The sequence below is a fragment of the Monodon monoceros genome, unplaced genomic scaffold (assembly GCF_005190385.1).
Source record: "Monodon monoceros isolate NGI ecotype Baffin Bay Population unplaced genomic scaffold, NGI_Narwhal_1 Super_Scaffold_1, whole genome shotgun sequence".
Classification (NCBI taxonomy): Eukaryota; Metazoa; Chordata; class Mammalia; order Artiodactyla; family Monodontidae; genus Monodon; species Monodon monoceros.
This window is the reverse complement of record NW_021703765.1, coordinates 81,377,755-81,393,156: the sequence shown is the minus strand read 5'-3', so window position 1 is coordinate 81,393,156 and position 15,402 is coordinate 81,377,755. Positions and strand designations below refer to the sequence as shown.

The 15,402-nt window shown below is 60.1% G+C and overlaps 1 protein-coding gene across 32 annotated transcripts in view; it reads left to right on the top strand.

Moving 5' to 3' along the window:
- The window catches only part of NCOR2 (nuclear receptor corepressor 2), a 223,482-nt gene that overhangs the window by 174,928 nt on the left and 33,152 nt on the right, over positions 1–15,402 (top strand). For 24 of the 32 annotated variants that reach the window (XM_029221371.1, XM_029221524.1, XM_029221462.1 and 21 more), the window contains 4 exons: positions 3,398–3,448; positions 4,574–5,201; positions 12,607–12,727; positions 13,585–13,741. In XM_029221371.1, the coding sequence (XP_029077204.1) occupies positions 3,398–3,448; positions 4,574–5,201; positions 12,607–12,727; positions 13,585–13,741 (957 nt within the window). The remainder of the gene's footprint in view (positions 1–3,397; positions 3,449–4,573; positions 5,202–12,606; positions 12,728–13,584; positions 13,742–15,402) is intronic. The other 8 variants (XM_029221531.1, XM_029221515.1, XM_029221620.1 and 5 more) reach the window with 2 other exon arrangements.

Below are 15,402 nucleotides of genomic sequence, written 5' to 3'. Positions count from 1 at the left end.
ATGGTGGTGATGGTGGTGATGGTGATGGTGGTGATGGTGGTGGTGGTGATGATGGTGATGGTGGTGGTGATGGTGGTGATGGTGGTGGTGGTGATGGTGGTGATAGTGGTGATGGTGGTGGTGGTGATGGTGATGATGGTGATGATGGTGATGGTGGTGGTGATGATGGTGATGGTGGTGATGGTGATGGTGGTGATGGTGATGGTGATGATGGTGGTGGTGATGGTGATGATGGTGAAAATGACAGTGATAATGATGGTGACAGTGGCAACAATAATAATGGTAATCGGCATCTCTGCGCCCACAGGACACTTGTCCATTCAATCCTCCTGACCCCTGTGAGTTCAGTCTTGTGCTTGGTGACTTACACGTCCAGGTCACATCCAGCTCTGGTGACGCCTATTACCTTGCCCAGCACCTCTGGTGTCACATTTTAGAAAAAGAAAGTTTATTTTTGAAAATAGTTTTTTCTTAATTTTTTTAACCACACTGTGCGGCATGCGGGATCTTAGTTCCCCGACCAGGAATCGAACCCGCGCCCACTGCGGTGGAAGTGCGGAGTCTTAACCACTGGACGGCCGGGGAAGTCCCTGAAAATAGTTTTTTGACCTGAAATATTATTTTACAAGTTGACTAATATAAGTACAACCAATACCGTTGGTCGATAAGTATTCAAAAGTTATATAATTATGCTTCATTTTACTCCCGAGTGTCTCGATTTGGATGATAAACTGCATAGCCCCCGCTTTCTGTCAGCGGGCACTGAGGCTCAGGGCAGTTACTCCAGGCACCCCAGGTATCACACAGATGCATCGTCTACCCTGATCTTAGATGAATTCTCCCACCAGGTGAGGGCTGCTAAAGAGAGAGCGAGAATCAGTCATTTAAACTGCACCAGCAGTTTGGCCCACTTCTCAAAAGGAGAATTTCTGACTGCACGAGATGGTCGCCTAACTTCAGAGCCTGGCCCCGATGTAACCTGCGGCTCCGCTGTGTAATCCGTGTTTGTAGACTCGGGAGTTACACCAGGCTGCCCGACACCAGGCTTGCACCCCTGGTCACTGATCAGTCTGCCTTTGGCCCCCGCCCCTTTCTCCCTTTTCCTTGGTCTACACCAGCCCTCAAGGCATGACACCCCTGAAGACCCCAACCCCTGCGTAGCTGAATGTCTCTGCCTCTCCTTCCGCCATCTCCCTGGCCAGAGCTCCCCAGTGGGGCCTCAAGTTCTTGGTGAGGGGAACCTTTTCTCCCCCTGTCCGTGCCAGGGTTCCTTCCTGTCCCTCCTATCTGCCTGTCTCTGCATTTAAACTCCCAAACTTCTGCCAACGTGTGAGGAAAGTGTGAATCACTCCCTGGCTCCGTGAACAAGACATGCAAATAAACTCAGGCTATACCAGCCCGCAGTGTATTCACCAGCCTGAATCCTACTTCCTGGTTGAAAATGGAGAATCAAGCCATTTGGTTATTACTGTCTTACACTGGGGATGGACCTGGGGGGGTGAGTCTGGCCTCCTTGCCAGCCTTGGGTCTTTCTAGCCCGAGTTGACCAGAGGCCTGACCAGTGTCTGATGGGAGGCTCCAGATCCCTCTGCTCTGTGCATTCTGGGTCTTGGGTCTGTAGCCAGGAAAAGGGAGCCTAGGGAGCAGAAACCCAATCCCCTCATTAAATATCCATCCGGGCAGGATGCAGGCTTGGTGGGAAAGTTAGAGGAAGCAAGTCTTCGGCTCAGCATTAAAAGCAGAACAGGCGCTGCCCAGTAAGAGAACTGTGCGGTGGTGAGCTCCCTGTCACTTGTAGGGTTCACACAACCTATCAAGGATGGGGAGAGAGGCATTCTCTGCTGGGTAGTGGGGGCGGGGGTGCTGGTCTGGCTGAATCCAAGGCTTCTGTGACCACCTGATGGCTCTGTGCACATCAAGGAGGCAGTTTAGAAGATCCTGTCCAAAAGCACAGGCTGATGTTCCCATCTTACAGATGAGGAAACCAAGGCCCAGGGAGAGGAGAATCACTCACATGGGGTGTCACGTAGCTGGTGGACTTGGAATCTGCCAGTCCAGCCGGCATTCGCTGCGTAACTCTGTCCCTGTGACCAGGATAGGGGAAGTGAGGTAGGTTCTGGGTTAGGGCCTGAGGTCACCGCGATGGAACCTTCTGGAATACCCCGCCAGCCCCAACTGCACTGCAGACCCCTCCCTGCACGGGGCAGGCAGCAAGTGCCTTGTCGTATCCAGGGTGGAGGTGAATCCAGGGGAGAGAGGAGTGATCCATTTGGCCCCGTAGTGTCTCTAGTAAAGATCGTGGTCATAAGAGCAACAGCCTTGAGTTATTCCCTTTAATTGTCACAACAGCCCAGTGGGTGCTGTCATCACCCCATTTTACAGATGAGGTCACTGAGGCACAGAGAGGTTACCCAAGGTAACCAGTTGGCCTGTTTGGGGACCAGGATTCAAACTTGTCTGGAGTGCTGATTCTCAGGCCCCACCTGGACCTACTGAGTGAGAAACGTTTTGGGCGTGGGCCCAGCCATGTGAGTCTTCATGGCCCTCAGGCTCTCTCGGGTCTGAGAACCCCTGACGGAGACAGACAAGCCTCTGGGTAAGGGAGAGAGCCAGGCGTGAACCGCCCTCTTTGTAGATGAACACACGGACTCTGGGGCGAAACCACTTATCCAGGGGACCTCAGTGCTGGCCCCCTCCATCCTGTGGTCTGATGACGTGAAAGGAGGGACTGACATTGCCGGAGTCAGAAGGCAGGGGCAGGAACCGGTGGTTAGGGACACAGGATGTTGGGGTCAACCCCCTCCTGCCTCCACGCAGTGTGGCCTGGGGCAAGTGACTCAACCTCTCTGTTTTCTCATCTGAAAAGGAGAATGGTGATCACCTCCAACTTAGAGGTTATTGAGGGTGAGGTGAGTCGTGTGTGTGAAGAGCTTTGCCCAGAGCCCAGCACCCACCGAGCGAGCCCTGTGTTGCTCTTGTTGGGATTATTATTTCTGGAAGGGATGGCCTTTGCTCTGGGCCTTAAAGTGGGAGAGGCCGGGGGTCTGGAGGTAGTGAAAGCTGAGGGAAGCGTTTGTGCAGGGCACCAGCAACCCCTGCTGACCCGGCTCTGCGTCTGAGGGGTGAGATGGGGCCGGGCAGCCCCAAGGGCCTCTCCCTCAGCCCTGCCCACCTCTGAGGCCAGCACCTCCCACCCCAGGACCCTGGAGCCAGTGACTTGTCCAAGGGTACCCAGGAGTGTTCAGGGGTGAGGGCTCTTGGGACAGGGCTGTAGGTCCTCCTGCTGCCTGCTGGGCCCTGGGCCCCTTTCCCAGCCCTGCCTGGCCACCCAACCTCCTCCCACCCCACCTGCTGCTCATGTCACCTCGCTTCTAACCCTTCTCTCACTTCCTTCCAGCCTTACACGCCTCTGGGAACGAGGTACCCAGAGGGGAATGCAGTGGCCCAGGTACGAATGTGGCCAGCTGGCCGTCGGGGGTGGGGGTGGGGCCTGACCAGGGCGGGGGGCATCCCAAGGGGGCCTTTGCTCTATGAGGGGCCCCACCTCTGTGAGCACGCCTCTGCCTGTGAGCACCACCATTTGTGCTGCCGCCACCTCTGTGCCCCCCCCTCCGCGCAGTGTCTGTTCCCCATGCGGTTCCCAGGCTCAGTCGTGCAGACTACTGTGCTGGCTTGACTGCTTGGTTGAGTTTTCATTCGTGTGTTCACCTGCGACGCTTACCCAGTTTGATTTCCCCAACAGGAAGTGTGGAGGAGGGGGGTTTCGGATGTGCCCATTTTGTAGAAAATGGGGAAAATTGAAACCCAGGAAGTGACAGGAGCGGTTGTTAAGCCCAAAGAGCCAGGCCTGCCTGGAGCTGAGGTCCCCTCTCCCCTCATCTGTACACACGTTCAGTCATTCGATCGATACGTATTGTGCACCTGCTGTGTACCAGCCCTGCGGGAAATGGCTGGGGGATGCAGTCGGTCTGGACCCTTTCCCCGTGGGCTCCTTCGAGTTCACTGGCCCCATTTTATGTCATCGTGTATGATGACAGCAGTGGTGATACAACAGCAGACAGTTACCAGGTGTCACCCTGTGCTATCACAGCCCCTGCGGGGTGGGAACTGTTCTCCCCACCCCACAGATGGGGAAAGCAAGGCTGGGAGGCCACCGGAGTTTACCACGGCCAGGCCACCAGCCGGGGCAGAGCCAGGGTTTGCAGCCCAGATGAGAAAAAGGAGACCCCAAAACAAAGGCCTGCAACCCTGGCCGCCCCCAGCCTGACTCTGTGCGGTGCGGGCCGCCCACCTGGGGGGTTGGAAGTTAACAGGTTGCTGGGCTCCAGGGTCAGCAGGTGGAGAGGGCGGCCAGAGGAGGACAGGGCACTGGGAGGGGCCGGCGGGGGCGCTGCCCAGGAGTGTGGGAGCCTTAGGGCTGCGTGGTGTCAAGCGATGGGGTCGCAGCGCCCTGAGCTCCTGCCTAGAGCCAGGGCGTGCAGTCGGGGCTGTCGGGGGGCCGTGGGGAGGGCCAGGCCTGCCTCCACCCTGAGCCCCCGGCACCGCTCACTCCATCTTCACTGTCCCCGCACAGCCACCGTCAACAACAGCTCTGACACCGAGAGCATCCCGTCACCCCGCACCGAGGCCGCCAAGGACACCGCGCAGAGCGGGCCCAAGCCCCCGCCCACCCCGGGCGCCGATGCGCCACCTCCTGAGCCCCCCAGCCCGCCTCCTGAGGATGCCCCAGCCCCCAGCGAGCCCGCCCCGGCCCCCGAAGCCGCCTGCCCACCCATGACCCCGCCGGCGCCCGCCTCGCCTGCCGCGGCCCCTGCTGTGGTCCCCAAGGAGGAGAAGGAGGAAGAGGCCGCAGCCGCCCCCTCGGCTGAAGAGGGAGAGGAGCAGAAGCCCCCTGCGGCCCAAGAGTTGGCAGCCGACGTGGGCAAGACAGAGGAGCCCGGCGAGGTGCCCCCCTCGGAGCCCATCAAGAGCGAGCGCGAGGAGGAGGCCGCCGAGGAGGGGCCCGACAAGGTCAAGGGGGGCGCGGAGGCCACAGCCGAGGCCACACCCGAGGGGGCGCCCAAGGTGGAGAAGAAGGAGGGCGGCGGCCCTGGGGGCAAAGGCCCCGCGGCCAAGGGCTCGGGCGCCCCCCAGGACAGCGACTCCAGCGCCACCTGCAGTGCCGACGAGGTCGACGAGCCCGAGGGCGGCGACAAGAACAGGTGAGTGGGCTGGCCGGCTGGCGGCTTCGTCGTCTCCCTCCGTAAACACTTACTGATCGCCACCTGTATACCGAGACGGCAGCGCACGAGGCCATTTCCACGCCTGCCCTCGGAGGGAGGGGAGGCCACCACTGAGTGGTCCAGACGCAGGAGCTCCGTGGTGGGAGAGGGCAGCGTCGGGGGCTTGGTCCCCCTCAGCGGTGGCCTCTGAGCTGAGCCCGGACGGGGAAGGAGGAGCCACAGGGAGGGCCAGGGGACGGCGTGCTGGGCAGCGTGGATTAGCGTCCAGAGCCGCCGCCACAGAGGACCGCCCCCAAGTCAGAGCGTCGGCAGGGCCATGCCTCGTGAAGGCTCCTTCCCGCCTCAGTGGTGCCGGCGGTCCTTGGCTCGTGGTCCCGTGACATTCTCCCTGTGTGTCTGTGTGCCCTAATTTCCCTTTTGCTCTAAGGACACCAGTCCACTGGATGAGGGTCCACCCTAAGGACCTCATCTTAACTTGGTCACATCTGCAAAGAGCCTGTTTCCAAAGAAGTTCACGTTCACAGGTACTTGGCTGTTTGGACTTGAACATATTTTGGGGGACGCAATTCTCCCCTCAACACAGTGGGAACAGCAAGTGCAAAAGCCCCGGGGTGGGACTGAGCCTGCGTGATCCAGGCCCTGAGTGGTGGAGCGGGGCGGGGGGTGGGGGGGCAGCTTGGAAAGAGGCAGGGTCAGCAGACCAGCCCACCTCGTGCAACCCTTCTGGCTGGGCGGGCGGCTGCATTTTGCCCTCAGGGAGAGAGCCTGAGAGAGTTGGGGTATGTCTGCCGCAGTGTGTTGGGAGGGGGCGGGGGGTTAATGGGGGCCACAGGGGCACAGGGATACATACGGGTTGGAAGGCGGCAGCAGCCGTGTCCCAGGGGCCGGTGAGGCTGGTGGCGGTGGACACGGGGGAAAGTGGCAGATCCCGGGATCCTTGCTGGTTCCTCTTCTGCCCGCGGAGGGTCCCCGAGACCCCCGACCAGAAGCAAAGCTCGTAGACCCCACTTAGGGCCGAACGTGGGCAGCGGAGGGCAGAGCTGCGGAGATCCGCTCCGGCTCACGCCTGGGCGGCTTGAAGAATTCAGCGAGGCAGGCTGGCCAGTTTTATTTTGACTGAAAACAGTGCAGTCTGTTTTCTCTCCTCTCACGTCTCTCGGAAAAGTTCTGGGCAGCACGAGAGGGAGGAAAATCTGACTTTCAAACCTGACCTGTTCCCCAGGAGCCGTTTCCTCTGCCCCACAATTCACCTCGGGGCGTGCGAAAACGGCAACTTCTAGAACGTTTCGTATGAAACTAGGACTTACTTGGTCAGAGCTCTCTGGGTCCCCACGTGGTCCACAAAAGCCGGTGAGCCACGTCATCCTCTGCCTCCTGCGTCCGGGGGTCCCTGGCGGGACCCTCACCCCGCTTGTGTGGCCCTTTGATAAGCAAAGGCCTGGACAACAGGTTTCTGAGGGCGCAGAGGCCCTGAGCTTCCTGCCCAGAGGGCGCAGCTTGGGAAACAGTGCTCGTGGCGGCTCGGTCTGCCCGGGAGGGCCCTGGACCAGGGTCTGGCCACTCGGCTCACTCTTTGCGCCTGGGTAATGGGGTCAGGGCGGGTGGCTCCCCACCCCGCTCCTGCTGGCCGCGGGGACAGAGTCATGGAGACACATGTTTCTGCTCTTAGTGGGAAGAGTGCTGAGCTCATGGGACAGCCACGCTGATCAGCGGCCTCCCGGAGTCTGTGTTTTGGGTGCACATGGCCTGACGGGCTGGACGGCTCGGCGGCTTGGCCTGGGTCCCGACAGCCCGCCCGCACCTCTCGGGCCAGGCCTGAAGCCCCGCAGCCTACTTTCAGCTGCCCCCCACCCCAGCCCCACCCAGGGACGTGTCCTTCCCTCCCCGAGCTGGGTCTGGCTTCCATCTGCTCTTCCTGCCTGAGCGGCCAGCATTCGATCCCTCGGGAGCAGGGGCCCTGGGCTGGGAGTCAGGACACCTGGTTTGTCATGCCCTCTGTGACCGAGGCCATTCCCCCGGCCCCAGGGTGAGGCTGGACTCAGGCCAGCCTCTTGACCTCTTCCCTCCCGGGCCACAGCCACACAGGGCCGGGCAGGCGCCAGAGGACGCAGGCGAGATGCGTCAGAGCGCGCCCTGGCAGCCAGCGCCTCCCGGGAGGGCCGGCGGGATGGGTGGGCCCCCAGGCGACCCCCGGTCCTGGCCTCCTGCCCACAGCCCTCTCTCCCGCCTGGCAGTCCTGGCGCAGTGAACTGGGCGTCCCTGGACAGACACAAGATGCATCTCGTTCTGGCCCGTGCCCGGACGACTTGGGGAGGGAAGATCATATCCTGCTTTTACTCTCCCTCACTGTCTGCCAGGCAGCTCCACCTGGGAGTCTTCTCGGCCCACAGCCAGAGATACTGGCTTTGATTGCAGAGCCTTGAGCTTGGCTGGCCCCGCCTGTTCCACTTCCCAGAGAAGGTGCCTGGGCACTTTCCAGCAGGGCTGGGCCTTCTGAAAGTCCCTTCTCTGGACCTCAGCATTTTCACGTATAAGATGGGTGTGGGTATCCTGGCTTATGGGCTTCTTGTCAGGATAATGGAGTTACGAGCCAGCCTGGCACTTTGGAGCTGCCCTCCTTTGGAGCTGCTTCAGGCTCCCCGCAAAGGTCACTCCAGGAGGAGGCTGGAATGCGGCTTCTTCTGCTGAGCCCCTGGAACTTGGAAAGAATGTAACAGCAATTTCTCCTCTATTTCTTTATTCCATAAATGATTAACTGGGCACCAGTGTGTGCCATTCTGGGCTCAAGGGGTGCTGGGAACAGGACAGATGAGGTCCTGGCTCCAGGGAGCTTACATTTTAGGGACAGCGACTAGTACGGAACTGGAACAGTAATGGAATAAAGGGAATGCTCGTGTGATAAGTGGATGATGGAGAGATTGGGGGTGGGGGCAGCGGGAGGGGCAGTCAGGGAGGCCTGTCTGAGGAGGTGACATTGAAGGATGATCAGAACACGTAGTGTGAGACATGGAGGGAAAGCCAGCAGTGGGAACAGCCAGTTCAAAGGTCCTGTGGCCACATGAGCTTATGTTCAGTAGACAGCAAAGAGGCCTGTGGCTGAGTGTGGAGCAAGTGAAGGGAAGAGGGGAAGGCAGGAGATGAGGCCACAGAGGTGGGCAGGGACCTGGCCCGACCTGGCTCCACAGGGCCCCAGGGGTCGAGGTAAGGAGTGCACTTTTATCCTGGGAGCACAGGGGAGTAACATGACTTCGTCTGTGTGGACACCTATCCCAGCCCAGCGATAATGAGAAGCTGGGGAAAGGGGGCTCAGCAGAGAGGGGGCTACTGCTGCAGGACCCAGAGTCCCCTGTGGCCCCTCCCCCTCCCCCAGCCCTGGTCTTCCAGGGTGGGAAGAAAAACCACAGGAATGGGAAGGTGCCCAAGCCGCTCAGCGCCAGGCGCCGTTCTCGGGGCTTCCCGTGTTCCACCCACAGGACAGTCCTCGGAGGGAGCCACTGTTCTCATACCCATTTTACGGATGAGGGGAAACTGGGTGAGGCACAGCTGGTTAAGTCATACGGCCAAAGGTGGGATTTGAACTGGGAGCCAGAGCCCTGAATACAGGGTGGTGGGCGGGACCCTGGCTGCTCTCAGCCAAGTTGCTGGCTTCCCCCGCCTGTCCCGGGTCATGTGCACAGTGCCAGGCTCCGAGAGCCCCTACCCTGCCCAGGCCTCCAGGGAGGAAAATAAAAGCCCTGTCTTCCAAGAAAACAAAGGAAAGAGAACAGAGGGAGGGCGCTGCCACGAGGAGGGCCCCTGGAGGTGGTGCTCGCCCACCGTGGATGTGGGATGAGGGGGGTTGGGGGCCACATGAGCACCAGGCATCTCCCCGCTCCCCGGTGGGGGGAGCTCAGGACCCTTGGGCTTGTTGAGGACCTGAATCCAGACCGTTGTTCTTGGATGCCGCCCTCTTCTCTTTTTTTTTTTTTTGCGGTACGCGGGCCTCTCACTGTCGTGGCCTCTCCCGTTGCGGAGCACAGGCTCCAGACGCGCAGGCTCAGCGGCCATGGCTCACGGGCCCAGCCGCTCCGCGGCACGTGGGATCTTCCCAGACTGGGGCACGAACCCGTGTCCCCTGCATCGGCAGGCGGACCCTCAACCACTGAGCCACCAGGGAAGCCCCGGATGCCGCCCTCTTTACCGTGAGCTGTCAGGCTGTCATCTCATCAACTGTGAAGTGCTGTGCCCATGGCCGCAGTCCCCACTGAGCTCCTGCCTTGCTGGGTGAGGGTTAGGGGGGACTCAGGAAATCCTGAGGGGTCTGGACCTCTGTGCTCGTACCCACCCCCCCCAGCTGGTGCCTGCTGAGAGCATTCGAGGGGCGACCCCTGCCCCCTCCAATCTGACTGCCCCCTGTCTGGACGAGAAGCCACCGGGAAACCGAGGCAGGACACAGGTCTGAGTAGGAGGTCCTAGCTCGCTGACAATCAGAGTGAGACACAGACACTTTGCTTATTTTATATGTATTATAAAAGCATATTTTGTGTCCCTATAAAATTATATTTACAAAAATAGAAAAGTTTATATTTTAACTTTAAAATCTGCATTTTAGAGTAATTTATACGGCAAATAATAGTATAACGTTATTACTTTATTGTTTGTAGAAACAGTACAGTTACTATAACAAACCCTTGATTTCATGGCTGGCAAATAGTACGTTCTTTATGTTTTCCTTGTAACAGCTTTATTGAGACATAATTCACAAACCGTACAATTCAGCTATTGAAGTGTGCGGCTCAGGGGTTTTAGTACATCCACAGAGCTATATAATCATCACCAGTGTTTAATTCCAGAACATTCTCACTGCCCCAAAAGAAACCCCAGGCCGCTAGCAGTCACTCCTCACCCCCGCCTCCAGCCCCCGGTCCGCTGATCTCTCTTCTCTGTCTGTGTCTATGGATTTGCCTCTTCTGGGAGTTTCCTATAAATGGAACCATGCCGTATGTGGCCTTTTGCAACTGGCTTCTTGCACTCAGCGTCATGTTTCTGAGGTTCATCCATGTTGTAGCCTGTGTCAGCACTTCATTCATTTATGGCTGAATAATATTCCGTTGTGAGTGTGTGTATATATATATATATATATATATATATATATATGTGTGTGTGTATATATCACATTTTGTTTATCCATTCATCTGTTTTTGGCCATTTGGGTTGTTTCCACCTTTTGGCTCTTGTGAATAGCGGCTGCTGTGATCTTGTGTGAACGAGTGTTTGTGTGGATATATGTTTTCATTCTCTCGAGTATATGCCCAGCAGTGGAATTGCCGGACCCTATGGTGACTCTGTTTCACCTTTTGAGGAACTGCCAGTGTTTTCCAAAGTGGCTGCAGTATATTCATTTTAAACTTCAGTCTACAAATGCAAGTTGGTTTAAACGGACATTGATAATTTGTTGCGACGGGCGTGTGGGGTGGTGTTTGGTGACAGTTGAAGCTGGAGGTGGGGAATGCAGGACAGGTGATAACATCAGTTCTCAGACCTGGTCAGGGTGCCTTGGCCCGAGGGTGGTGGGCAAAACGGGGCTGGGCCTGAGTCCAGGGGAGCAGGGACGGGCAGCCACAGCAGGAGAGGCTTCAGGTGGTCCTCGGAGCGCGAGCAGGATCTGGAGAGGTCGAGAGAGGTGAGGACGGCAGGGGGGGTGAGCCGGGTCGGGAGGACCGTGGAGACCAGCTGAGCACAGAGAAGTCAGGCCGACCTCTGCGCCCGGTGCCACCTGCATGCCATGGGCAGTGCCAGTGGGCGTCGCCGAGACTGACTCCGCTCAGCTGAGGATGTGGCCGATGCGGCCGGGGGTTAGCGCCCTCAGGACTGGCTTGTCACAACAGGTTGTGGTCCCGGTCACAGGCCATGTTCTCAGTGCAGAGAGCAGAGGGCACCTCAGCTGCACATCACCCGTCCGTCCTGCTCCATCTGCAGGAAGCAGCCGTGTCCTGCTCTCTGCTGGGCGTCCGGCAGCCAGCACTGGGTGGCGTGAGCTGCACCCTGGTGGTCATGGATGTTACCTGGAAGGCAGTGGCTGTGCTTACAGTCTGCATGTGGCATCAGCCAGGATGGTCACAGTGCACACCAAGGGCTGTACCAACAGGACCCTCTGGCTTTGGGGACCTGGCCTTCGTTGTGCCCTCTGGCTGAATCCAGCCCGCAGCCAATGCCTTTGTGTGTCCCGTTTGATCATCTAGCCGGCTCTGGCGCCCTGCAAGCAGACATTGGATTCTGGGTCTCCAGCCGCGCACCCCAAGCACAGCACCAGGCCTGCTGTGTATTCAGCAAGTGCGGGTCACAGGAGGGAACAGAGAGCTGGGCCAGAGCCAGGCAGCCCCGGTGGGTGGGTGAGGGGTTCTGAAGCTGCAGCAGACCCAGCTCCTGGCCTAGAGACCCTCACGCCAGCTGGGGAGGCAGACGGGGATTGCGGCAGGACACTGTGGTCAGTGCTGGCGAGTTCTGGAAATCCCTGAAGACTTCCTGAAGGAGGTGACACCCGTGAGCAGCTCTGGAGCCACACCCCAGGGCAGGCTTTGCTCCGGTGTCCCAGACACTGCACCCCTACACTGGGGTGACCCTGTCGCTGGCATCCCACCGTGTTTCAGCCCCCCCACTCCGCCACCCCCCCGACACACACACCATGCACCCTGTGCAGGTGCGCTGCCCCATTCTGCATGTCAGCATCAGACAGACGTGACCTTGCTTTAGAGGACGAGGCACCTGCAGGCCCTGCTCAGCACCACAGCCCCACTTAGGGCTGCTGGGCGGGCCGTGTACACGCTGACCAGCCCCCCTCCGTGCAGAGCCTGTACCTCCCACTTCAGCGCCTCAGCAAACTGTGTGCAGGCGAGATTCCCAGTATCTCAGGTTGCATTTGGGCTGAGTGGGGGGCTCCCCGATTCTGGTCTCCAATAAGCAAGGTCCTCTCAGCGCCACGCCCCAGGCCCTAACCCCGGCACCTGAGCCTCTCCTATCTGGGTGATGGATATTCCCCCCGAACCTCCCAAGCTCCCCAAGCCTTAAGCTGGTTGATTCTTGGCCTTTCTGGCAGCTTCCAAAGGGCCGAGCGTGGTGTGGGCCCTGAGTGTGGGTTTCTCTGGGGCTTTCCTTGCCTTGGGCTGTCTCAGGAGTGTTTGATCCTGGCTGGGCCTCTGGGCCGGGGTGGGAGGGGTCTTGGCCCCTTGTGAGGCCTGCATGGACCAGAGGAAGGAGGGAGGGAGGAGACCCCACCGTGACCCCAGGCTCCTGGGCCCCGTGATCCTGGACCTTCGCCTCTCTCTGGCAGCCCCTCCGGCCCCGTCATCCAGGCTGGAGCCAGGAGGCCGGGAGCCCGTGGGCCTGACGCTGGTCTTTCCCGCAGGCTCCTGTCGCCACGGCCCAGCCTCCTCACTGCGACCAGCGACGCCAGGACCAACGCCTCGCCCCAGAAGCCGCTGGACCTGAAGCAGCTGAAGCAGCGGGCGGCCGCCATCCCCCCGATTGTGAGTCCTGGGCCCCTGCGACCTCCACCTCCTGTTGGGGGGACGGTAGACCTGGCCGGGCAGGTGGGGCCCCGGCACCTGCAGCCTGGCTCTGCCCACGTCTCCCGTTCCCTGGGGAAAGCCCCATGGAGACAGGCGCAGAGGCTGGGGGACTGGCGAGGTGTCCGCCCTGGCCTCTCTCCCCACCCCGCCCGCCGACGGTTCTCCAGGGGCGCCCAGACCTCGCATAAAGCTCCCCCAGCCCTCTGTCACAGCTCCTCGGAGCGGAGGGCGGCGCCCCACAGTTACCGAGAGGCCCTTCTCTGGGGGAAGGAGGGGAGCTGGAAGATTCTTCCCCAGGCCCAGCAGGAGGACCCTCAGAGGTGCCCCTTACTCGTGATGGCTCTGTCGTGGCCAAAGCCATCCCTCTCCGAGGAGGTGGGCCGGGCCTTCAAATGCATCTGGGGGCTCTGGTCTGGAAGGCTCTGAGCTGAGCAGGGCTTTCCGAGTGAGGGGCACGAGGTGCGCCAAGCCACGCTGCCCACTCCCCGAGGCCGGGTCCACTCCCATTGGTCAGTCCCGATCCCTCTGAGACCCGGAGCGATTTGGGGAAGGGGGAGGGGGCTGGTGGGGAGGGTAACGGGGGCTCCCCCATCCACGGCCGGGCAGCTGGGATGGGCGGGCACACCCCCTACACTCTGCGCAAAGCCCTACCCTCCTGGCCCTCAAGCCGCGTGCCCTTGGGCACGTCGCTGCCTCCCCCTGGGCCTCAGTTTCCAGGCTGGTCCCACGCAGGGGGCCTGGAGGGCTTTCCCTGATCTCTGTGACCTGTGGACGGACGGGCTGTGAAGATGCTCACTCCTCCTGGCTTCCCTCAGCAGGTCACCAAAGCCCACGAGCCCCCCCGGGAGGACGCGGCGCCCCCTGTTCCTCCGCCACCGCAGCACGTGCAGCCGGAGAGCGACAGCCCCCAGCAGCCCAGCAGCAGCCCTCGAGGCAAGAGCAGGAGCCCTGTGCCCCCTGCTGAGAAGGAGGGTAAGTGTGTGCCAGTGGCCCAGGGAGTACGGGGGAGAGGGGGCAGGTGGGTGGGCGTAAGGGGCCTCTGCATGTGCGGAGCAGCTCCTGCAGACTCCAAGGCCGCAGTGGCCCGACAGGCCAAGTAGATGAGCGAAACATGGTGGGGCGAGGCAGTGGGGGGGTGGGCACTGGGGCAGTTGGAGACTCCTGTTCTTTCTAAAGTGGGTGCATATTGGCCTCAGTCGAGAGTCACCATGTGGTAATACAGGCCTGGGGTTGTTCTTCCAGAGAAGCTAGAAATCCATCTTTTCATGTGAAATCTTCAAATTTCTCAACATTGGCAACGTCTCAAAATTTTCAAAAGCACTGTGCGTGTACGAAAACAACGTCTAGGGCTCAGTTTCTGGTTCCATGTGATTCAGTCCACACATGAGCTTCTAGAACCATGAGGCTCAGCTCCGGCTGGCAGCAACCCTGGGGCCTGGACAGGAAGCACTGCCCCCCTCCAGCTTTCACCCTGACCTTGTTCCAGGCCGAGGTCACTGGGTTCACTGGGGAGCCAGTGAGGTGATTCCCCAAGCAGCTGTGTTGCAGCAACTGTCCGGGGCGGGCTTTGTTGGCACCACATGAAGCTCAAGGTCTGGAGGCAGGTGGGGCATGGTTTCTCGTTCTCTGGATCTTCTGTCTCTGCCCCGCCCCCCAGCCGGACCCAAGAAGTCTCAAGCCTGTGCCCCAAAGGGACACCCATCCCAGACCAGCCTGGCACGTCTCAGGCACTGGGGGCTGACCCCCCAGAGGCTCCCCCGACGCTGGGCTAGCCCAGGCTCCTGCAGGCTGCTCTAGGGGTCTGAGGGCAGCAGGACCCCAGGCCATCCTCCCTGACCAGTGTGGGCAGCCAGGGCCACCTGCGTGCCCACCCCCGGCAGCCTCTGGCACAGCGTCCCGCCTTCTCTAGAAAGCCGGGCGGCCCTCGGCCGTGGGCCTCCCTGAGGGCGGTACTGTGTGCCGGAGGACAGGGCAGGGCTGTCCCTGAAGGAGGCCAGCTCCACACTTCACAGTGACAGGGCCTGCCAGACACTCCCCCGCTGATCAGCCCGCCCTGCCGGCTGCCTTCACCTGCTGCAGGAAGTCTCGGATGCCACCCACATGGGCGGGCATGCATCCTGGCTGGCACACAGGCCAGTTTGTGGCCACGGGGGCCAGGACATTGGTTGGACACCCACGATCGCCAAGCACCATGCCAGGCAGTGGGGGTTCGGCAGTGGGCAGGACGAAGTCCCTGCTGCGAGGAGTTGCTGCTTTTGCAAGAGGACGTTAAACAGGGGGACACGTAAGGAAGCAAGAAGACCTTAGGCTGGTTCATGCAGCGAAAGAGACAAAACAGAATGAGTGATGAGGGGCTCAGGGAAGGGTCTCCGTGAAGAGGAGAAGGCAGTTGTGGGAAGATCGGGGGGAAGGGCGTTCAGGCATAGGGAACAGCACGTGCAAAGGCCCTGGGGTGGGAACAAGCTTGGTGTGTTGGCGGAGCTGCCGGGAGGTCGTGGTGGCTGGGGAGGGGGTAGGATAGGAGGTGGGATAGGGAGATGGGGGACCAGATTGTGTAGGGCCTCGTAGGCCATGGTACTGTGGGGATTTTGTCTTGGGTGCAGAAAAAGCCTTTGCTGGAGGAATTTTAAGGG